General features: G+C 41.9%; 1 protein-coding gene across 21 annotated transcripts in view; it reads right to left on the reverse strand.

Annotated features, from left to right (window-relative positions):
• Nucleotides 1–25,228, reverse strand: part of LOC110535260 (lethal(3)malignant brain tumor-like protein 4) — a 127,315-nt gene that overhangs the window by 95,315 nt on the left and 6,772 nt on the right. For 7 of the 21 annotated variants that reach the window (XR_016484360.1, XR_016484359.1, XR_016484363.1 and 4 more), the window contains exons 2-9: nt 12,879–12,985; nt 11,897–11,994; nt 7,438–7,492; nt 7,076–7,161; nt 4,652–4,756; nt 4,006–4,141; nt 3,383–3,474; nt 2,226–2,377 (exon numbers count right to left, since the gene is read on the reverse strand). Coding sequence is in view for 11 of the 21 variants with exons in the window: in XM_090189377.1 (XP_090045503.1) it covers nt 2,226–2,377; nt 3,383–3,474; nt 4,006–4,141; nt 4,652–4,756; nt 7,076–7,161; nt 7,438–7,492; nt 11,897–11,977 (707 nt within the window). In the remaining 10 variants the exon portion in view is untranslated. Of the gene's footprint in view, nt 1–2,225; nt 2,378–3,382; nt 3,475–4,005; nt 4,142–4,651; nt 4,757–7,075; nt 7,165–7,437; nt 7,493–11,896; nt 11,995–12,878; nt 12,986–25,228 lie in introns of all 21 variants that reach the window. The other 14 variants (XR_005034557.2, XR_005034556.2, XR_016484361.1 and 11 more) reach the window with 3 other exon arrangements.

Below are 25,228 nucleotides of genomic sequence, written 5' to 3' on the forward strand. Positions count from 1 at the left end.
AGACCTGGCCGTCCCTCTAAACTTTCAGCTCATACAAGGAGAAGACTGAGATGCAGCCAAGAGGCCCATGATCACTCTGGATGAACTGCAGAGATCTACAGCTGAGGTGGGAGACTCTGTCCATAGGACAACAATCAGTCGTATATTGCACAAATCTGGCCTTTATGGAAGAGTGGCAAGAAGAAAGCCATTTCTTAAAGATATCCATAAAAAGTGTCATTTAAAGTTTGCCACAAGCCACCTGGGAGACACCAAACATATGATTTATTTATTTATTTATGTTACCTTTATTTAAGCAGGCAAGTCAGTTAAGAACAAAATCTTATTTTCAATGACGGCCTAGGAACAGTGGGTTAACTGCCTGTTCAGGGGCAGAACGGGGTTTGAACTTGCAACCTTCCGGTTCCTAGTCCAACTCTCTAACCACTAGGCTACTCTGCCGCCCCGACATGTGGAAGAAGGTGCTCTGGTCAGATGAAACCAAAATGTAACTTTTTGGCAACAATGCAAAACGTTATGTTTGGCGTAAAAGCAACACAGCTCATCACCCTGAACACACCATCCCCACTGTCAAACATGGTGGTGGCAGCATCATGGTTTGGGCCTGCTTTTCTTCAGCAGGGACAGGGAAGATGGTTAAAATTGATGGGAAGATGGATGGAGCCAACTACAGGACCATTCTGGAAGAAAACCTGATGGAGTCTGCAAAAGACCTGAGACTGGGACGGAGATTTGTCTTCCAACAAGACAATGATCCAAAACATAAAGCAAAATCTACAATGGAATGGTTCAAAAATAAACATATCCAGGTGTTAGAATGGCCAAGTCAAAGTCCAGACCTGAATCCAATCGAGAATCTGTGGAAAGAACTGAAAACTGCTGTTCACAAATGCTCTCCATCCAACCTCACTGAGCTCGAGCTGTTTTGCAAGTAGGAATGGGAAAAAATGTCAGTCTCTCGATGTGCAAAACTGATAGAGACATACCCCAAGCGACTTACAGCTGTAATCGCAGCAAAAGGTGGCACTACAAAGTATTAACTTAAGGGGGCTGAATAATTTTGCACGCCCAATTTTTCAGTTTTTGATTTGTTAAAGTTTGAAATATCCAATAAATGTCGTTCCACTTCATGATTGTGTCCCACTTGTTGATTTTTCACAAAAAAAATACAGTTTTATATCTTTATGTTTGAAGCCTGAAATGTGGCAAAAGGTCGCAAAGTTCAAGGGGGCCGAATACTTTCGCAAGGCACTGTATATACACACACACACAAAATAGTACATCAGTTACAAAACAACATTAAGGTGTAATCTATCAATTACTGACACTAAACATCAGTAAGCATATGGCCCTGTCTGGGGGTGTCATCAGATGGGGTCACAGTGTCTCCTGACCCCTCCCGTCTCAGCCTCCAGTATTTATGCTGCAGTAGTGTATGTGTCGGGGGGCAAGGGTCAGTTTGTTATATCTGGAGTACTTCTTCTGTCCTATCCGGTGTCCTGTGTGAATTTAAGTATGCTCTCTCTAATTCTCTCTCTCGGAGGACCTGAGCCCTAGGACCATGCCCCAGGACTACCTGACATGATGACTCCTTGCTGTCCCCAGTCCACCTGACCATGCTGCTGCTCCAGTTTCAACTGTTCTGCCTGTGATTATTATTATTTGGCCATGCTGGACATTTATGAACATTTGAACATCTTGGCCATGTTCTGTTATAATCTCCACCCGGCACAGCCAGAAGAGGACTGGCCACCCCACATAGCCTGGTTCCTCTCTAGGTTTCTTCCTAGGTTTTGGCCTTTCTAGGGAGTTTTTCCTAGCCACCGTGCTTCTACACCTGCATTGCTTGCTTGTTTGGGGTTTTAGGCTGGGTTTCTGTACAGCACTTTGAGATATCAGCTGATGTACGAAGGGCTATATAAATAGATTTGATTTGAGTTGATTGCATGTCTCATCTGGCTAGAACTTGATGAAAACACCTTCTCAACCTCAGGTTTGATTTCCACAACGGACTTAGTTTAACAGTCAAGGTAGAAACGAGGAAGCCAACATACAAAAGCTGGACACGTTTCAAACCGAGGTGACAAAATTAATTATTCTGTCATTTCCCCCCCCCCACACACACACACAGTGTGGACATTTAATTTTCCAATTTCTCATCAACTTACAAAAATCTAATTTCAAAAGAATGGAAAACAGTTAGAACTGAATGACTGGTGTCTCACCAGTAGTCATAGGTGTCATCCCAGTTGTCAAAGTGAACCAGGAAGCGATTGTCCACGATGTCGGCCACCGAGGCCACACACACCAGGCACGGGTTCTTCCTGTCCACTGCCTCCAGTTTCATGCCCACCTGAAACTTAGAGGTGCTCGTGGTCTGTGGACACACACAGAGACACATCAGTAAGGGCTCAATTATTTGACGACGTAGAAATCATGCATTCATGTCAATCGAGGGTTTGAGTAAAAATTCAAATAGCATACACTGATTCTGACCTAAAGGCTTGAGGGCACCAACTTTGAGCTTTAAGATAACATTTGATCATATCACATACACTGATTGGACAAAACATTAACAAAACCGGCTCTTTCTATGACACTGACTGATCAGGTGAATCCAGGTGAAAGATATGATCCCTTAATGATGTCACTTGTTAAATCTACTTCAAATCAATTGAGACATGGATTGTGTACAGCACTTTGAGATATCAGCTGATGTACGAAGGGCTATATAAATAAATTTTATTTTATTTGAATGTGTGCCATTCAGAGGGTGAATGGGAAAGACAAAATATTTAAGTGCCGTTGCACGGGGTAAGGTAGTAGGTGCCAGGCGCACCAGTTTGTGTCAAGAACTGCAAACGCTGCTGGGTTTTTCACGCTCAACAGTTTCCCGTGTTTATCAAGAATGGTCCACGACCCAAAGGACAGCCAGCCAACTTGACACAACTGTGGGAAGCATTGGAGTCAACATGGGCCAACATCTCTGAAGAACGCTTTCGACCCCTTGTAGAGCTCATGCCCTGATTAATTGAGGCTGGTCTGAAGGAAAAAGGTGGAGTACAACTCAATATCAGGAAGGTGTTCTTAATGATTTGAACACTCAGTGTATATTGTCCTATACGCCAATCAATTCCCTTCATTAAAGTCATACAGTACCTCTCAGTCAATCTTTATTTGAGCTTTTGCCACTAAAAACAAAACTACAGAAAGTAAAGCAGTGTTTATTTTAAGCATTGTGGGAGGAGCTTTACAACAGCCACTGGGACACATTGTTCTGTTCTGCTGTGTGAATGAAGGTCAGCTTTTGGCCCCAGGCGTCCTTTCAGGAGAAAGAAGCACTGAGCTTATGTTGACTCCCACAACCTGACCAAGCACTTACACTGTGATGAGATTCAAACAGATTCTGTGGTGCAGCTGGAGCGTTACAAGACTCTTGGTATTTATCCCAGTTAAACTCGACTTCGTTGTAGCCTGGGAAAAAAAAAGACAAAAAAAAATGTGCAGGAAAATAGGAAGGGGGTGAAGAAAGGAGAGAGAAAATAAAATGCGATTAGGGTTGTGAAAAATATTGCTGTGCCAGGCACATTACATGATTCCCAACAGACTGCCGTGTATTAGCACTAAATGCTGATGGTGTGGAAATAAGATGAGGCCCTTGTAAGAAAAATTAACCATGCATAGTTTAAAGATCATTCTCCTGTTATGTGTTGAAGTCTATTCCGTTAGAATCAAACAAGCACAAGCTCTTACACAGAAGCAATACAATTCTATCAAAACAGACAAAAGTGAACAGCTGAAGGGACCTTTCACACTACTGAGCAAAGACAAACCGAGCTGTACTGAGCTGGCCTGGCTATGCATCCACCATAGTTGCTTGCCTTGAACCATGTTGATAAGGACCATGTGAAAAAAATTATATATTGGTTTGGGTCAGCATGATTAGTTACCGTGAAACGGGAAAAGAGAAAAAGTGTAACACTGTGCCGATCTGCTGTAGATCACCTTTTGGTGGGTGGAGCTTGTGTCCTGTCGACTCGCACCATCCGGCTGGCCTGATGTCGGCAGAGTCTGCGTTTAACCAGAAGTCATAGCATTCAGAGTAGCCGTCGATGTGGAGCCGCAATCGGTAGCCAATCACCTTTGAAAAACAAAATGCAGTAAATATATGTATGGATGTACATGCAGTCCATATCCCAAAACACCAATCCACAGCACGATGTCTTTCCGCATATATATATATATATATATATATATATATATATATATATATATATATATATATATATATGAGGAGACTTTCCATACAATTCAATTTTTGCTGATGGAAATACAACAGCGACAGCTAACGTACATCTTGTATATTTGGAAAGTGGTCGATGTGATACGCAGATTCCAAGAGCTTAGGTAATGACTCGTGACAATTTCAACACAAAAGGGATGGCATAAAAAGATAATTTAAAACACAAAACTACCAAGGCCCTCGTCAGTAACAGTTATGGACTATAATTTCCCCCACCCACAACAGTGCTGTCTGGACTTCAAATCACAGACCCAGTTAAAGTGTGTGACACGCCCAGTGTGCTGGGAGAGCCCTTGGTGTGACACGCCCAGTGTGCTGGGAGAGCCCTCCCTCTACCCTGCAGCTCACCTCTGCCACAGACAGGACACAGAACATGGAGGGGTGGAGAGGGTCGATCCCCTCCAGCCTCATCCCAGCCTTGAAGCCACTTCTGCTCGAGGGGAACGACTGGGCCTGGGATGGAGGGAGAGAGAGGAAGATAAAGGGAGAGAGAGTGGGAGAACATAAGAATGAGAAAGTGTGAGGGAGACAGCAATGGACATACAGAGAGAAAAGTAAATGAGAGGAGGATGGGAGAGAGAGAAAGTGAGAGACAATACGGATAGAGAGTATAGGACAGAGCAGAGCTAGCAAAAAAGGAGATAACGAAACGACCAATAGGAGACCAGGAGAATAAACCCAAATGTTGATAAATAAAATATCCTCACTAGAAAACCCAAACCTGTAGTAGGAAATATAACTCTAGAAAATCCAAACCTATACATTTACTATGAAACATAACATTATTGTGCTTCCATTCTCATGGAGGCTGAACCCCCACGCTCAAGTGTGTCGCGGCAGCTCAGTTGCCGTGGAAATGGGTGTTTGTGCCTCCAACGGAACAGATGTCAAATCCCTTCATAGAAAAATGCATACAGTATGCTGCACAGAGTGTTTGTAGCAAAGGACTTAGTCCAGCGTAAATGATTGTTATGGAGCGAGAGATGGGGGAGGGGGGGCATAGGCAACACTTGGGGGGAGGGGGGTGTCTTGATACTGTAAACATTTAAGGGTCTTAAGGAGAGAGATATGGGGGAGGGGGGGGGCATAGGCAACACTGGGGGGGGGGTCTTGATACTGTAAACATTTAAGGGTCTTATGGGGGAGGGGTGGCATAGGCAACACTGGGGGGGGGGGGGGGTCTTGATACTGTAAACATTTAAGGGTCTTAAGGAGAGAGATATGGGGGAGGGGGGGCATAGGCAACACGGGGGGGGGGGGGGTCTTGATAATTTAAACATTTAAGGTTTAAACATTCAAGTCTCAAATCCTTGCTTAATCTACACTGCGGTCTAATAGTTGTGCTGTGTCCGTTCTCAAATTCACAGTAATTAGAAACAATGGGGACATCCTGGTGTCCACCACCACCCACCCACGCGCATGAGCACACACACAAAGTGTGATTTTCATCTATTTTGCAGGCCCTTGTCGACCCATTAGAAATAAGTCCTGCAGAAAAGCAGTAGGAAAGGGGAGGATCTGTGATTTCTCTGCAGTTTTAGCACATGGTCCTCCCCCTCTCATCTGAAATCTGGCTGTGTGATCTACAACTCCAGCTACTGCGATAGGGAAACTATTTCATCAAGGACAACTGGTTGCAATTTGCTTTGTTCTAAAATAAATTAAATAAAACATTAAATCACTTGGAGAAAATACACAACATGAACAAAAGTATGTGGACACCTGCTCAGCCAACATCTCAATTCAAAATCATAGGCATTAATATGGAATTGGTCCCCCCTTTGCTGCTATAACAGCCTCCACTCTTCTGGGAAGGCTTTCCACTAGATGTTGGAAAATTGCTGCAGGGACTTGCTTCCATTCAGTCACGAGAGCATTAATGAGGTCGGGCACTGATGTTGGGCAATTAGGCCTGGCTTGCAGTCGGCGTTCCAATTCATCCCTAAGGTGTTCGATGGGTTTGAGGTCAGGGCTCTGTGCAGGCCAGTCAAGTTCTTCCACACTGATCTCAATAAACCATTTCTTTATGGACCTCGCTTTGGGCACGGGAGCATTGTCATTCTGAAACAGCAAAGGGCCTTCCCCAAAGTATGTGGACACACATTCAAAACAATGTGTTGCCGCAATGTTGCAAGCACAGAATCGTCTAGAATGTCATCGAATGGTATAGCGTTTAGATTTCCCTAGCCCAAAACCATGAAAAACAGACCCAGACTATAAATTTGTCCTCCACCAAACTTTACAGTTAGCACTATGCATTGGGGCAGGTAGCGTTCTCCTGGCATCCACCAAACCCAGATTTTTCTGTCAAACTGCCAGATGGTGAAGCGTTTCCTTCTGCTTCGGAGTCTAATGGCGGCAAGCTTTACATCACTCCAGCCGATGCTTGACTGAACTTGGGCTTATGTGCGGCTGCTCTGCATCTTTTGAAGGGGTGTCCACATACTTTTGTATATAATCTACCTTCGCATAGTCCCGTAAACTATATACTGTACAGTAGGTCCTTAACATTCTTCCTTTCAAATCAACAGACCATGTTTAACATCAAGCAGCTGGCTTATGGCCTTTAAATACAAATCATAGCTTTGGTGGCCTGTATTCTAGTTTAGTAAATTACATCTCGGACTGAATACAGACAAATGGGGAACTACCTGGACATTTTCATTTTCTGTTGCAAAATTTTACGTTGTTACGGTGTGCCTTAATGTATAGGGCTCTCGTGTCAAGCTTTAGTAGTAGATAAACCTACTGGTTGATGAAGGTGATGCTTACCTCAGTGAACAGTCTGAGGGGAACTGCTATGGCCTTCTCCTCTCCCAGGTACTGTTCCCACGACCAGGCCTTCTTCTTACCAATCACTGCTACCACACCACACTGAGTTACATCTCTACTTATGATAGCACAAGCCAGATTCCAGGACACACATTAAACCTAGTCCTAGTCTAAAAACTTCACTCAATGGAGAATCCCTGTGTGTAAATATACATCCGTACTCTACAGTACATAGCATATGCCAGCCATTATCATTTGATATCACTTTAAACATACTCAGTGCATTCATATCAATAACCAGTAGTATTTTAGTATTCAGTTATGATCTGATTGTTGTTATTAGCAGCATTTCCAGAGTTTACCTTGTGTGCTGGTCACTTTGTTCTTCATTTTTGCTGCGTCCTCTTTTGGTCGCTCCTGAAATAACACAGTTGTTACAGGTATAGAATCTTAATTCGATCACTGTCGTCTTAATTTGATCACTCGGTTGTCACAGAGAATTTTCCTGCAGAGCAGGAAATGCAACAACAACAAAAAATACTAACTAAAAATGCATCAACCCATACAAAAATGTCCATTAATTATAATCTACATAATAATTCACATTTCCTGTTGCTGCAGGATTATTTTTTTGCTGTGAGAAACTGGGAAAATGAAGATAGGACATCTATAGTTGGTGAAAGAAACTTGAGTAACACTTCACTACAAAAGTGCAGTCAAAAACGTGATTGTCCTGTGATTAAAATAGTATTCAGACCCCTTGACATTTTCCACATTTTGTTATGTTACAGCCTTATTCTAATTGATTCACTTGTTTTTTGCTAAATCATAAAAAAAATCAACTGAAATACACATTTACTTAAGTATTCAGACCCTTTACTCAGTACTTTGTTGAAGCACCTTTGGCAGTGATTACAGCATCGAGTCTTCCCGGGTATGATGTTACAAGCTTGGCACACCTGTATTAGGGGAGTTTCTTCAGTTTTTTATTTTATTTGAAATATTTTCTACATAATAATAGTGAAGACATCAAAACTATGAAATAACACCTATGGAATCATGTAGTAACCCCCAAAAAAGTGTTAAACAAAACAAAATATATTTTATATTTGAGATTCTTCAAATAGCCTCCCTTTGCCTTGACAGCTTTGCACACTCTTGGCATTTTTTAATAAATTTGCAAAAATGTCATTATGGGGTGTTGTGTGTAGATAATTTTTTTAAAACAATTTAATCAATTTTAGAATAAGGCTGTAACGTAACAAAATGTGGAAAAAGTCAAGGGGTCTGAATACTTTCCGAATGCACTTCCCAAAGTTGGGTTTGCATCTAAAAAGGTGAAAATAAATGATGTAGCTATTGAGGCTACCTGCCACTTTATATGAGATTCATTTCTGTTAATTTCAAAAAGAGACATGAATTTAGAACATAATTCTCCCGAGATGTCAATCACAATTTGAAATGTGGCAGGGTCACCCCCATCCCTGCCTCCAAATTACAGAAAAGCTGTTGCAATTTAGAATTTTCTTCAGAGGTGGAGAAGAGTAGCTGAGGATGAGGAGAAGAGCAGCTGCCAAAAATATTCCTCATGCCAGGTGACAGAAAAGGAAGAAGATAATTTTCTTCAACTGCTTACAAAGCAAGAGTTCTCACAGAGCAAACACAGCTTTGTAGTTGGTCTGGGTTCATCTGGCAATATAGCTAGAACTGGCTTGCTTGATAGATGATTTCTAGTTAAAAAATTATCACATTTTCCCTGCCTATGGACAGACCCCAAACAATGTACTGTAAGTTAGGATTTTGTAGTCTTTTGCTAGGTAGTTCCTGGACATTAACCTCTTACTCTTCATCTTGTGTGGAATTATTTCACTGATTTTCTGTCTCGGCATTATCCACAGGGTAACTGTCAACTTGAGTCTGAAAATGGACACTGGAGGTAAAGGAATCTGCGGTGTAAGCATCCATTTGATGTTCATGAACATTTGTCACGACCTGATTAGGTCAGGCTACCTGATTTGGTAGGGTGCATTGTAGCTAAGCCTTACCCTAACCTGGCACATCAATGCGCATCAATGCGCCTAACTTGCTACGTTAATTATCCTGACCTGACGATTTAGTTATCCTAACCTGTAATTTCCCTAACCTGTCATCGATGTAGACAGAACCGTTGCTAACTTTGGAGCCCGGACTCATAGGCTAGTCACACATTAACCCCTAATTCTTCACCTTGTGTGAATTTTTTTCCCCCACAGAGACTCTTTCACATTATCCTCAGGGTAACGGTTTACTTGTTTAAATACCTTATTTTCAAATACAGATAAGCGCACAGAAGTAATCCGTACATTATATCTTTAAGAAATGGCTTTCTTCTTGCCACTCTTCCATAAAGGCCAGATTTGTGCAATATACAACTGATTGTTGTCCTATGGACAGAGTCTCCCACCTCAGCTGTAGATCTCTGCAGTTCATCCAGAGTGATCATGGGCCTCTTGGCTGCATCTCTGATCAGTCTTCTCCTTGTATGAGCTGAAAGTTTAGAGGGTCGGCCAGGTCTTGGTAGATTTGAAGTGGTCTGATACTCCTTCCATTTCAATATTATCGTTTGCACAGTGCTCCTTGGGATGTTTAAAGCTTGGGAAATCTTTTTGTATCCAAATCCGGCTTTAAACTTCTTCACAACAGTATCTCGGACCTGCCTGGTGTGTTCCTTGTTCTTCATGATGCTCTCTGCGCTTTTAACAGACCTCTGAGACTATCACAGTGCAGGTGCATTTATACGGAGACTTGATTAATTACACACAGGTGGATTGTATTTATCATCATTAGTCATTTAGGTCAACATTGGATCATTCAGAGATCCTCACTGAACTTCTGGAGAGAGTTTGCTGCACTGAAAGTAAAGGGGCTGAATAATTTTGCAAGCCCAATATTTCAGTTTTTGATTTGTTAAAAAAGTTTGAAATATCCAATAAATGTCGTTCCACTTCATGATTGTGTCCCACTTGTTGTTGATTCTTCACAAAAAAAATACAGTTTTATATCTTTATGTTTACTTTCGCAAGGCACTGTATATTTATTTCAAATATTAGTACATGCAGTTGAAGTGAGAACTCTACATACACCTCAGCCAAATACATATAAACTCAGTTTCACAATTCCTGACACTTAATCCTAGTAAAGATTCCCTGTCTTAGGTCAGTTAGGATCACCACTTTATTAGAAGAATGTGAAATGTCAGAATAATAGTAGAGAGAATGATTTATTTCAGCTTTAATTTATTTCATCACATTCCCAGTGAGTCAGAAGTTTACATACACTCAATTAGTATTTGGTAGCAACACGCTTAAATTGTTTAACTTGGGTCAAACATTTTGGGTAGCCTTCCACAAGCTTCCCACAATAGGTTGGGTGAATTTTAGCCCATTCCTCCTGACAGAGATGGTGTAACTGAGTCAGGTTTGTAGGCCTCCTTGCTCGCACATGCTTTTTCAGTTCTGCCCACAAATTTTCAATAGGATTGAGGTCAGGGTTTTGTGATGGACACTCCCAATACCTTGACTTTGTTGTCCTTAAGCCATTTTGCAACAACTTTAGAAGTATGCATGGGGTCATTGTCCATTTGGAAGACCCATTTGTGACCAAGCTTTAACGTCCTGACTGATGTCTTGAGATGTTGCTTCAATATATCCACATAATTTTCCTCCTTCATGATGCCATCTATTTTGTGAAGTTCACCAGTGCCTCCTGCAGCAAAGCACCCCCACAACATGATGCTGCCACCCCCGTGCCTCACGGTTGGGAGGGTGTTCTTCAGCTTGCAAGCCTCCCCCTTTTTCCTTCAAACATAACGATGGCCATTCCTTCCATTTTTGTTTCATCAGACCAGAGGACATTTCTCCAAAAAGTACAATCGTTGTCCCAATGTGCAGTTGCAAACCGTAGTCTGGCTTTTTTATGGCGGTTTTGGAGCAGTGGCTTCTTCCTTGCTTAGTGGCCTTTCAGGTTATGTCGATATAGGACTCGTTTTACTGTGGATATAGATACGTTTGTACTGGTTTCCTCCAGCATCTTCACAAGGTCCTTTGCTGTTGTTCTGGGATTGATTCTCACTTTTCGGACCAAAGTACGTTCAGCTCTGGGAGACAGAAGGCATGTCCTTTCTGCGTGGTATGACGGCTGCGTGGTCCCATGGTGTTTATACTTGTTCATCTGTACAAACAATAGTACACGTGGTACCTTCAGGCTTTGGAAATTGCTCCCAAGGATGAACCAGACTTGAGGTGTACAATGTTTTTTCTGAGGTCTTGGCTGATATCTCCATGATGTCAAGCAAAGAGGCACTGAGTTTGAAGGTAGGCCTTGAAATACATACACAGATACACCTCCAGATACAGATACACCTCCAGTTGACTCATGATGATGTCACTTAGCATATCAGAAGCTTCTAAAGCCATGACACCATTTTCTGGAATTTTCCAAGCTGTTTAAAGGCACAGTCAACTTAGTGTATGGAAACTTCTGACCCACTGGAATTGTGATAGTCAATTATAACTTATGTAATCTGTCTGTAAACAATTGTTGGAAAAATGACTTGTGTCATGCACAAAGTAGATGTCCTAACAGACTCGCCAAAACTATAGTTTGTTAACAAGAAAATTGTGGAGTGGTTGAAAAACGAGTTTTAATGACGCCAACCTAAGTGTATGTAAACTTCCGACTTCAACTGTATATGTATTTAAAATATATGTCAATATATCAGGCTTCTGTATGGGGTTAGGATATGATCAAGAGCTCAGGTTCGGTCGGTCCAGGCCTACTCACTCTCAGACAATATTCCTCCACCACGCCTTTGCTGGAACTCACACTCAGTTTTATTTTCTTCCTATCCTCTGCCTGCATCATTCGAGACAGGATCGATTCTACAACCACATAGGGGGAAAAAAGCAACATGAAACACACACACATAGGCCAACAGAATGCAAAAAAATCTAATCAATTGCCATTTAAAATTGTGCATTGCGTTAAGTTGAGACATCTCAATTTATTCCTACATGTAATTTTCCTTCTGAACAGAGTGAATGAAAAAGCCCCCACATTCCTTCTATAAAAACATGAAAGCACTCTGAAGTATCCCCCTTTCAAACAAAGCAGATTACATTCCTAGTCTTATGTGCACTTCAATTGTTCGCCTGAGACGTAAGCAGCTGGACCGCCTCATTGCCTGTAGTAGGAGACAAAGGCGGAATTGCCCCCCCCCCCCCCCCCCCCAAGTACAGTAACCCATGTGTATTGTGTATAGAGGACATGAATGCATCTCTTTCCCTGGTACATTATGTAAATTGATGTCTGATGGAATTTGGATTGAGTTCCTGGTAAGAGATAAAGACAGCTTCGCATGAAAGTCAAATGAAGTGAAATGGGGTCTGTGGTAGAGGGGGTGGCCGCCACTGGAGGGGCCCGGATTTTCACAGAAAGGCAGAGAGAAGCAGCGCCTGTGAGCCTTCCGAAGCAGATTAATGGATTGTACTTTAGTTACCCGGAAACAAAATGGATTCACTATATAACTGTAATACTTCCTGCTCTAACACAAAATGGTTGCCCTCGGGCCTTGTCGCACTCTAACTAAAGATTATCTGTGTTGAAATATCATAAAGGAAATCTCAGGGCTACAGAGCAAAATAATCACAGTGTAACCTTAACACACCACAAAACGGACTGAAATCATCATTTTGACCATTGACCACAGCTACCCTACTGTTAAGTGAACTCTTTAGTGTTTCAGTGAACCTCCATAGTGACTCACCGTTTGGTATTTCCTTCTGCCCAGTCCTTCGGCCAATCAGGGACTCAGTCTCCCAGTTTCCATTCCAATCACATTCTATGTCTTCAGCAGATCTATTCGAGGCATAGCTATAGACAAAACAAATCAAATAAACAATGGATCAAAATGACAGCCAAACATGCCAGTCAATGAATGCAAATTATTTAACTTTGTTTACACAACAATTCATGTATGCATGTGCCATACTCTGAAAAGTTGAAATTAGATTTCTCTGTGTAAACAGCGTCCCCAAAACCACCCAGATATTTAGTTTAGTTTTAAATTACAGCTTAAATACTGCAATGAGGATTTGATTGAATGGCTCCCATATTCTCCATCTAAAAGCTACTGCTTCTCAGGCAGTCAATATCACCTTCCATATTATATTAGGGGGCCTATTAATTGGTTGAAGGTTTCCAGGAGGTGTGACAGAGAGGGGGAGGGGAGCCAGTGCTCGAGGTCCCTGAGGGTGAGTGGAGGTGGGGCTGGTCTGACTGCAGTCTGCAGGCCATCTGATTAACTGGGAGGAGTGGCTGCAAAGGCTCTGGGCATTAGGGATAGGCATTTGAAATTATTTCAGTATTATAAAAATATTGTATATCTGGATACTGTCATTTCTGGACTATTAATATGTATTTTGTACATGTTTTTTTTTGTATTTCACCTTTATTTAACTAGGTAGGCTAGTTGAGAACAAGTTCTCATTTACAACTGCGACCTGGCCAAGATAAAGCATAGCAGTGTGAACAGACAACACAGAGTTACACATGGAGTAAACAATTAACAAGTCAATAACACAGTGGGGAAAAAAATAGTCTATATACATTGTGTGCAAAAGGCATGAGGTAGGCGAATAATTACAATTTTGCAGATTAACACTGGAGAGATAAATGTACATAAATAAGCCGCACATGTCTATAAGCCGCAGGTGCCTACCGGTACATTGAAACAAATGAACTTTACACAGCCTTTAAACGAAACACGGCTTGTAACAAAAATAAAAAAAATTGCAGTAAACAGTAGCCTACCAAGAAAGTCATTGGTCACTATCTTCCTCCTGTTAGAGTTGCGTCAATTCGAATCTGGTATCAGGATAAATATGACAACGAGTCACCGATTGTATGCTATGTATTTTTTATTAGCTAAGCAATATAGTGGTAAATGCAATTGCACTGAAACCACTGAAGTCATCTCCTTCGGTGTCGGAGTTGAATAGTCTCAGAATTGCTTCATCCGATGTTGGATCGCTGCCCTCTTCAACACGCAGCAGTACAGCCTTTCAAAACCTGTTGATGATAGTGGATTTTTTGACAATGCTCCACGCTGTCAGCAGCTCTATTTCCTTTTCCAACAGCGAGATCGATCGCCTTCAACTTGAAAGCTGCATCATTAGCATTTATCCGTGTCTTTGCCATGATGAGGGTGACAAAATGACTACCGTAATCAGAATGATGGGAAGTTTGAGCGGGCTCGATTTACGTCACATTATGTGATGGTGCTCAGTTTTTTGGAGGCATGAATCTTGTGAAAGCGGGAAAAATCGATAAATTAGCCGCGTCATTGTATAAACCGCGATGTTCAAAGCGTGGGGAAAAAAGTAGCGGCTTATAGTCCGGAAATTACAGTAGTCAAAATGTGTTTTAAAAATACACTAGACGACCAAAATTCTGTGGACATCTGCACATCGAACATCACATTCCAAAATCAGGGGCATTAATATAGGGTTAATGTAACAGCCTCCACTCTTCTGGGAAGGCTTTCCACTAGATGTTGGAACATTGTTGCGGGGACAAGAGCATTAGTGAGGTCGAGCACTGATGTTGGGCGATTAGGCCTGGCTCGCAGTCGGCGCTCCAATTCATCCCAAAGATGTTTTGATAGAGCCCTGACCTCAACCTCTCTGTGCAGGCCAGTCAAGTTCTTCCACACCGATCTCAACTAGCCATTTCTGTATGGACCTTGCACGGGGGCATTGTCATGCTGAAAACAGGTAAGGGCCTTCCCCATACTGTTGCCATAAAGTTGGAAGCACAGAATCGTCTAGAATGTTGTAGGCTGTAGCGTTTCCCTTCACTTGATCGAAGGGGCCTAGCCCGAACCATTATTTGTCCCCCATTAAAACATTACAGTTGGCACTATGCATTGAGGCAGGTAGCGTTCTCCTGGTATCCACCAAAACTGCCTGATGGCGACGCATGATTCATCCCTCCATTGAACACGTTTGCTCTGCTCCAGAGTCCAATGGCGGCAAGCTTTACACCCCTCCAGCCAACGCTTAGGAATTGCGCATGGTGATCTTAGGTTTGTGTGCAGCTGCTCGTCCATGGAAACCCATTTCATGAAGCTCCCGACAAACAGTTCTAGTGCTGGCGTTGTTTCCAGAGGCAGTTTGGAACTCGGTAGTCAGTGTTGCAACCGGGGACAGATGATTTTTACGTGCTTCAGCACTCGGCGGTCCCGTTCTGTGAGCTTGTGTGGCCTACCTTTTGACGGCTGAGCCGTTGTTGCCCCTAGACATTTCCACAGTTGCCAATGTTTGTCTATGGAGCTTGCATGGCTGTGTGCTAGATTGTATACACCTGTCAGCAAAGGGTGTGGCTTAAATAGCCGAATCCACTAATTTGAAGGGGTGTCCTCATACAGTGAGGGAAAAAAGTATTTGATCCCCTGCTGATTTTGTATGTTTGCCCACTGACAAAGAAATGATCAGTGAATGGTAGGTTTATTTGAACAGTGAGAGACAGAATAACAACAACAATATACAGAAAAACACATGTCAAAAATGTTATAAATTGATTTGCATTTTAAATGAGGAAAAAAAGTATTTGACCCCCTCTCAATCAGAAAGATTTCTGGCTCCCATGTGTCTTTTATACAGGTAACAAGCTGAGATTAGGAGCACACTCTTAAAGGGTGCTCCTAATCTCAGCTTGTTACCTGTATAAAAGACACCTGTCCACAGAAGCAATCAATCAATCAGATTCCAAACTCTCCACCATGGCCAAGACCAAAAAGCTCTCCAAGGGTTCTTGTCAGGGACAAGATTGTAGACCTACACAAGGCTGGAATGGGTTAAAAGACCATGGCAAGCAGCTTGTTGAGAAGGTGACAACAGTCACCATGAAGTCACCATGAAAACAATTGGTAACGCACTACGCCGTGAAGGACTGAAATCCTGCAGCGCCTGCAAGGTCCCCCTACTCAAGAAAGCACATATACATGCCCGTCTGAAGTTTGCCAATGAACATCTGAATGATTCAGAGGACAACTGGGTGAAAGTGTTGTGGTCAGATGAGACCAAAATGGAGCTCTTTGGCATCAACTCGACTCGCCGTGTTTGGAGGAGGAGGAATGCTGCCTATGACCCCAAGAACACCATCAAACATGGAGGTGGAACCATTATGCTTTGAGGGTGTTTTTCTGCTAAGGGGACAGGACAACTTCACCGTATCAAAGGGATGATGGACGGGGCTAATTGATCATTAAAAAACAATTTTGTAATCATGTTAGCACAACTGAAAAATGTACGAGATCTTCAGTTTTTTGGAAATTTCTCACATGGAATAGCCTTCATTTCTCAGAACAAAAATAGACTGACGAGTTCAGAAGAATGGTCTTTGTTTCTGGCCATTTGGAGCCTGTAATCAAACCCAAATGCTGATGCTCCAGATACTAAACTAGTCAAAAGAAGGCCAGTTTTGTTGCTTCTTTAAATCAAAAGTTTTCAGTTGTGCTAACATAACTACAAAATTGTTTAATGATCAATTAGCCTTTTAAAATGATAAACTTGGATTATCTAAAATACGTGCAATTGGAACACAGGAGTGATGGTTGCTGATAATGGGCCTCTGTACGCCTTGGTAGATATTCCATTTTTATTTTTTTAAGTCTGCCGTTTCCAGCTGCAATAGTCATTTACAACATTAACAATGTCTACACTGTATTTCTGATCAATTTGATATTTTATTTGAAAAGGGACCAAAAAAATGTGCTTTTCTTTCAAAAACAAGGACATTTCTAAATGACCACAAACTTTTGAACGGTAGTGTAAATGAAACATCAATGGAGACTTGCTTGTGCTGGTGAACTGCACTGCTTGTTTCAGCAAAGGGCTGGTGGAGGGGCGAGAGATGAGCAGGAGCCGGTGTGTGCGACTCTGTGTGTGTGTTGTTCCAAACTGTTTGGTTACTTCTCTGTATCTTTTCAAGGTTAAGTTTAGGCATTTATTACGAATTAACTCTGAATGGTTATGATAAGGGTCAAGGTTTGGGATAGGCTTAAGTCGTCCAAGTAATTGAATATTAAACATCCGTTTGGATATTCGAATAATCGCAGTGCATCCCTACTGGGCAAGGGGTGGAGCTGTGTGTCCTAACCCTCCCCTCCCTCACTGGGATCCATTGATCGAATGGTTTCATTTGACAGTGAAAGAGCCACCAGGAGGTTTTTAGATGTGTGTGTGCCGTACAGAAGATAGCAAAGAAGACCAGGTTTGTGGGAGTAAAGACAAAGGGCTAAATCCTAACCTGTATGTGTGCATGTAAAGTACAGTAGGCCTAACTCTTCATGTAAATATTACACTGATGCCAATGGTAACTGTGTAAAAGTCTCATGATCTTTAGGCTTCATCCCATTGATGTCACAGTAAGACCTACAGTAAATAACGACATTGAAGTGGTTGGTATGGGTATGATGATAGTGTGAGGCTGACAGTCTTAAATAAGCACACCACTATAGCTGAAAAAATAAATACAAATTTTCCAGTGATCTCCACTGCAGTTATCCAAAAAGACAATTACGCCCCAGCAAATACACACCAGGCCTTAGCAATGCAGCGCAAACTGTGTACCTGAATTAATAAAATTGTCAACGGATGAATGCTGCCACCATGACACGATGAAAGAGACCCAGCGATTAGGGGAGCTAAACAATGGCCCGCAACCATAGTGTGGATTATGGGGGAGCCCGTGGGGGGAGGGGGGGGGGGGCTTTGGATGCTGGAATTATTTTGCCGTGGACGAACATGCTAACTTTTTGAAGTAATTTGTTTGACAAATCAGATGAAAGTATCTTGAATGGTTGTGTTCATGACACATTAAAAGTTAATAAATGTTCACAGTTTAAATGACATCTTTATTATTAGGCCCATAAAAATGTTTTGTGCTAGATTCCATTTACCTTGATGGCTTACACCAACTTTCTCCACACCCCAGAGACCCCTTTTTCACATTTGAAAAATGCCCCCGCCCCCTTTTTATGATTGTTTATTGAGCCTATATTAAATAAGGCACCAAAATCTTGATTTTGTTTAATTTGAGAGACCTAGAAAAATGCTGGTTTTGATGCTCATTTTCTGCAAGTTTAACAAAACTCATGTAATCTTTTAGGTAGCCTATTTAATAATAAAAACAAAGTCTAGACCTTATTTCCCCAAATGTTATTTCGCTACCAAATGTATTATAATTTATATGAACCCTCATTTCATTACACATATTCTCTTTTACAGAAAGTGAATAGATCAATTGATAGCAACAGAGACACACATTGTATAATATTACTTCCCAAGCAAATACTCCTAGACTTTAGAAGGCAGGTGCTCAGCTTTTGAATGTCACAGACAAATCAAAGATAGGTGCCACTCTAGCAGATGGGGGAGTACAGTGAGTGAGTGAGTGAGTGACAGACAAAGGGAGCAGGGAGGGAGAGACGGCAACTAACCAAGCCGACTCGCACTATAGTAGAGTAATAGCTGCCAAAGCTAGGTTATTCATCATCCAATAGGATTACGTAGTACTTGTCTTGACTGCATCAACCGGGAGAAGCTAGTTAAGATACTTGGCTATCATCGTTAGCTAGCTAGGCTAATTGAGGCTGCATGCAATTTCTCATCCTACAGTTGCAAATAACAACAACTTAATTCAGAATATTAAGCAGCTGACTAACTGTTGGCTCATGGTCGTTGTAGCCTATCCTTCTCCTTTAACTGTAAAATCTGTCATTTTAATTCCATCTTCCATTGATTAGATATCTCATAACTTCTGCCACACACGGAGGCTCTATGACTGCAGTCTATTGCCGCTTTGATGACTTATGATTGGCTAACAACAAGCTACACGTGGCACGCTCCACTCTCTTTACTGCAAGCAGTCGCATTCGGATCTGTAAGGGCCCTTCCGGACAAGTCAGTTAAAATAACACAAACCCGAGACAAGTGGCTGATCCGACCCAGACCTGTGACTCGAAAATTCGGTTACAGGTGGTTCCGTGAAGGTCACAAATGAGCGCTGTTACACACCCATGCAGGAATCTAATGAAGTTAATAGCAGGCCGTGCATGGGCAAATAACAGCATGCATCATTCTCCAGACAGAAAGGTGTGCGAGAGAATTTGAAAACAAATCCAATTTTGATGTGTCCATTTATTTTCCCTTTCGTACTTCCAACTATTTGGACAAGGTTACAACACTGTACCTACAGTTCCTTCGGAAAGTATTCAGAATCCTTGACTTTTTCCACATTACAGCCTTATTCTAAAATGGATGACTTTTTTTTTTATCCTGAGATATATACAGTGCCTTGCGAAAGTATTCGGCCCCTTGAACTTTGCGACCGTTTGCCACATTTCAGGCTTCAAACATAAAGAAATAAAACTGTATTTTTTTGTGAAGAATCAACAACAAGTGGGACACAATCATGAAGTGGAACAACATTTATTGGATATTTCAAACTTTTTTAACAAATCAAAAACTGAAAAATTGGGCTTGCAAAATTATTCAGCCCCTTTACTTTCAGTGCAGCAAACTCTCTCCAGAAGTTCAGTGAGGATCTCTGAATGATCCAACGTTGACCTAAATGACTAATGATGATAAATACAATCCACCTGTGTGTAATTAATCAAGTCTCCGTATAAATGCACCTGCACCTGTGATAGTCTCAGAGGTCTGTTAAAAGCGCAGAGAGCATCATGAAGAACAAGGAACACACCAGGCAGGTCCGAGATGCTGTTGTGAAGAAGTTTAAAGCCGGATTTGGATACAAAAAGATTTCCCAAGCTTTACACATCCTAATGAGCACTGTGCAAGCGATAATATTGAAATGGAAGGAGTATCAGACCACTGCAAATCTACCAAGACCTGGCCGTCCCGCTAAACTTTCAGCTCATACAAGGAGAAGACTGATCAGAGATGCAGCCAAGAAGCCCATGATCACTCTGGATGAACTGCAGAGATCTACAGCTGAGGTGGGAGACTCTGTCCATAGGACAACAATCAGTCGTATATTGCACAAATCTGGCCTTTATGGAAGAGTGGCAAGAAGAAAGCCATTTCTTAAAGATATCCATAAAAAGTGTTGTTTAAAGTTTGCCACAAGCCACCTGGGAGACACACCAAACATGTGGAAGAAGGTGCTCTGGTCAGATGAAACCAAAATTGAACTTTTTGGCAACAATGCAAAACGTTATGTTTGGCGTAAAAGCAACACAGCTGAACACACCATCCCCACTGTCAAACATGGTGGTGGCAGCATCATGGTTTGGGCCTGCTTTTCTTCAGCAGGGACAGGGAAGATGGTTAAAATTGATGGGAAGATGGATGGAGCCAAATACAGGACCATTCTGGAAGAAAACCTGATGGAGTCTGCAAAAGACCTGAGACTGGGACGGAGATTTGTCTTCCAACAAGACAATGATCCAAAACATAAAGCAAAATCTACAATGGAATGGTTCAAAAATAAACATATCCAGGTGTTAGAATGGCCAAGTCAAAGTCCAGACCTGAATCCAATCGAGAATCTGTGGAAAGAACTGAAAACTGCTGTTCACAAATGCTCTCCATCCAACCTCACTGAGCTCGAGCTGTTTTGCAAGGAGGAATGGGAAAAAATGTCAGTCTCTCGATGTGCAAAACTGATAGAGACATACCCCAAGCGACTTACAGCTGTAATCGCAGCAAAAGGTGGCGCTACAAAGTATTAACTTAAGGGGGCTGAATAGTTTTGCACGCCCAATTTTTCCGTTTTTGATTTGTTAAAAAAAGTTTGAAATATCCAATAAATGTCGTTCCACTTCATGATTGTGTCCCACTTGTTGTTGATTCTTCACAAAAAAATACAGTTTTATATCTTTATGTTTGAAGCCTGAAATGTGGCAAAAGTTCGCAAAGTTCAAGGGGGCCGAATACTTTCGCAAGGCACTGTACCACACACACACAATACCCCATAATGAAAACAGGTTTTAGAAAAGTTTACTAATTTATAAAAAAACATTTTTTTAAATACCTTATTTTTACATAAGTATTCAGAGCCTTTGCTATGAGACTCAAAATTGAGCTCAGGCGCATCCTGTTTCCATTGATCATCTTTGAGATGTTTCTACAACATGACTGGACTCCACCTGTGGTAAATTCAATTGTTTGGACATGATTTGGAAAGGCATACACACCTGTCTATATAAAAAGGTCCCAGAGTTGACAGTGCATGTCAGAGCAAAAACTAAGCCATGAGGTCGAAGGAATTGTCCGTGTCGAGGCACAGATCTGGGGAAGGGTACCAAAACATTTCTGCAGCATTGAACGTCCCCAAGTGCACAGTGGCCTCCATCATTCTTAAATGGAAGAAGTTTGGAACCACCAAGACTCTTCCTGAGCAATCGGGGGAGAAGGGCCTTTGTCAGGGAGGTGACCAAGAACTCGATGGTCACTCTGACAGAGCTCTAGAGTTCCTCTGTGGAGATGGGAGAACCTTCCAGAAGGACAACCATCTCTGCAGCACTCCACCAAATCAGGCCTTTATGGTAGAGTGGCCAGACGGCAGAAACTCCTCAGTAAAAAGGTACATGACAGCCCGCTTGGAGTTTGCCAAAAGGCACCTAAAGGACTCTCAGACTACGAGAAACACGATTCTCTGGTCTGATGAAACCAAGATTCAACTCTTTGGCCTGAATGCCAAGCATCACGTCTGGAGGAAACCTGGCACCATCCCTACGGTGAAGCATGGTGGAGGCAGCATCATGCTGTGGGGGTGGTTTTCAGCAGCAGGGACTGGGGTCTAGTCAGGACAGAGACAAAGATGAACGGAGTAAAATACAGAGAGATCCTTGATCCTTGAAAGCCTGCTCCAGAGCGCTCAGAACCTCGAACTGGGACAAAGGGTCACCTTCCAACAGGAAGCACACAGTCAAGACAAACAAGCTTGTAGCATCATACCAAAGAAGACTCATCGCTGATAAAGGTGTGTCAACAAAGTACTGAGTAAAGAGTCTGAATACTTATGTAAATGTGATATTTCTGTTTATAATAAATTAGCAAACATTTCTAAAGACATGTTTTTGCTTTGTCATTATGGTGTGTAGATTGATGAGATTTTTTTTTCATCCATTTTAGAATAATGCTGTAACCTAACAAAATGTGGAAAAAGTCAAGGGGTCGGAATATTTTCAGAAGGCTGATAATGTAAAACTTTAAATGTCTTCACAGGGCCTCCGGATTTAGCAGAAGTCTAAGGCAATGCATCGCAGTGTCGTCCGGGTTAGGGAGGGTTTGGTCGGCAGGGATATCCTTGTCTCATCGCGCACTAGCGACTTTTGTGGCTGGCCGGGCGCAGTGCACGCTGACACGGTCACCAGGTGTACGGTGTTTCCTCCGACACATTGGTGCGGCTGGCTTCCGGGTTGGATGTATGTGCATTGTGTCAAGAAGCAGTGCGGCTTGGTTGGGTTGTGTTTCGGAGGACGCATGGCTCTCAACCTTCGCCTCTCCCGAGTCTGCACGGGAGTTGCAGCGATGAGACAAGACTAATTACTACCAATTGGATACCACAAAATTGGGGAGAAAAAAAAGGGGTAAAAAATATATAAATAAAAAAATGTCTTCATTTTGAAACCATTGAGAGTGCAATGTTGACCGTTCATGTCGACTCTTTTTTTTTCTCACTTTTGTTTATTTCACTTGCTTTTGCAATCTAAAACACATTTCCCATGCCAATAAAGCCCTTTGAATTAAACAGAGAGAGAGAGAAAGAGACAGAGGATGACATGGTACTCAGCTGCAGGACATTGTGTTTATATACCCACTACGTGCTTTTAAAGTAAAGGTCATTATTATATGTTAAATTGAAAAAAATCCAACAGGTTTTTTTCTAGAACTGAATTGGTTGCCATTTTCACGCCTCCACAATAAATCAGTACAAGACATCTCCATCATGAGCCTGGCTCCTTTATGTCCCTTTTGAATGACAAGAAATTGAAATATCTGACACACAGAGGCAGGCCTGTTTGTGTTCACAATAACAGAGCTCGCTATGAGAATCCAATAAACACTGCATAAAAACACCATTCACATTATAATGGAGACTCCACAAAAATGTTCAGTAGAGGGAAAAAAGGAAGAGAGAGAGATAGACAGCAGTGACATATGCTCATGGTGAGCCAACACTTTCGGTGCATTCTTGGCAAAAGGAGGGAATTGAGTCGGTCCTTTCGCAACATTTCCTGATCTCTTCACAACATTATGAACATTTTATATTCTGCCTGTTATAGCTAGAATCTTTAATTGCTACATACATTTAACTGATAAATTAATGAAAAAATAATTTATTTTGAAAGAATATAACTTGCAAATGTCTCATGAGCCTAGTTCAACGGTCGTAAATTTGTAAACAATGTAAATGTAAACAAACACTGTGTAGCCTCAAAACATAATTAAACTATAATTGTATATCATGGATGGTCAGTCCTTGCGTCCATATCGTTGTCTATGAATTAGAGTGGTTACATTTCTCCAGACCCATCCCTCACCTTTTTACGAAAACAGAGGAAAGGCCTGGCGCTTGAAGACACGGCGTTTGTAGCCAATAAGAGCTTTTCACCCTACAGTTAAACTCTCCCTTTGTCAGAGCAGCTGGGCTCAGTCTCTCTCTATGTGCTCTGACAATGAAGAGCAAAACAAAAATCACTGTTCAACCGCCCGCGGGACAAAAAAACAATTGTAATCTGTCCTAATCTGACTGATGGCCAAGGCCTCTGCGTAGTCTGCCATCAGGGTGACATATCTCTGAGACATCTAGAATTGCTCACTAAATTCATCTGGGTTGTGACGACTGCTACAGGTGGATCCTCAATTATCTCCTGTACCATCTGAGAATACACCCACACCTGAGTTTGGGGATTAACACAACAGATAGAGAGTTACAGAACACTTGTTCTCTGTTCTATTATTTACAGAGAAGTGTCATCGCTGGCACATTAGAACCCAGGCTGAATTCAAATATACAGGTATTATTATGTGATGATGTCAAATGAATCCAAATGAAGTGTCAAATGAAGCCTGGTAACTACATACGGTCTGAAGAACAAACAAAAAAAAGGGGGGAGGGGAAATTTAAAGTCATTCATCAAAGCGAGGGAAGGGGAATTCATACAACTACACGTCTCGTCATGCTAGACACAGTTGGGTTGCGTCAAACCTTTTTTCAATAAACTCCTGTGGAAATTCCTCTAACTCACATCTTTTCCCCATTCAAAATGTAATTACTATCCATTTGCAATGCAAGGAAGAAAATGTCTAAAGCAGTGGAAGAAGACCAGAACAACCATTTTTGACCATTTTTTATAGGATTAAAACACATCTCCTATGGCTCCAACTGCTCCATCCTTCATTTCGATTTGAGGATTATCAGTAAACCCAGTTGTTTTTGTCTACGACAGTGTACAAACACTAACGCATGAGGGAACTTTGGCTAAGAGTTTTTGCAGCTTTAGTTGCAGCAATGTGGTATGTTAAGGGACTAGGGACCACACACTTCCCCCCCAACACAGCATGAGGTTTCACAAATTCACACATTTTTCTGTGACTTAGCAAATACCCACGTTGCTTCAACACAACAAAAGGGGACAGAGGCTGGAGAGCATAGAGGGTCATGGTGAGTCGGAGGATGTTTATTACGCCCTGGGTGTTCACATTTCATATAAACAAGCTTAAAGGAAATGCAGCAAACTGGGATTGGGAATTGCCTATCGGAAAAGCTGGGCAAGTGATGATTAGCACAACGACAAGTTGTGACAAAACGTGCCCAACTCTAATTGGGTTTCCAACAAAGAATGACTACAGGGTACGTCCTGTTCTATTCTGTTGCAAAGGGAAAAAGGCAATTTGTTCTCAAAGCTAAACAATGCTTCCAGATTGCATGCTGGTGGCACTCTCAATATAACCCTCAAGTCCAGTAAACTGTCTCCTGAATCAAAGTATGCTTGATCAATAGGCGCTCTGAAGCTGGTGAGAAGAACATAACACGAACACATTAACATTCTATTGAAACGAGAGACAGTTTTTTGTTATA

The sequence above is a fragment of the Oncorhynchus mykiss genome, chromosome 11 (genome assembly GCF_057628025.1).
Source record: "Oncorhynchus mykiss isolate SJ-2025 chromosome 11, ASM5762802v1, whole genome shotgun sequence".
NCBI classification, from domain to species: Eukaryota; Metazoa; Chordata; class Actinopteri; order Salmoniformes; family Salmonidae; genus Oncorhynchus; species Oncorhynchus mykiss.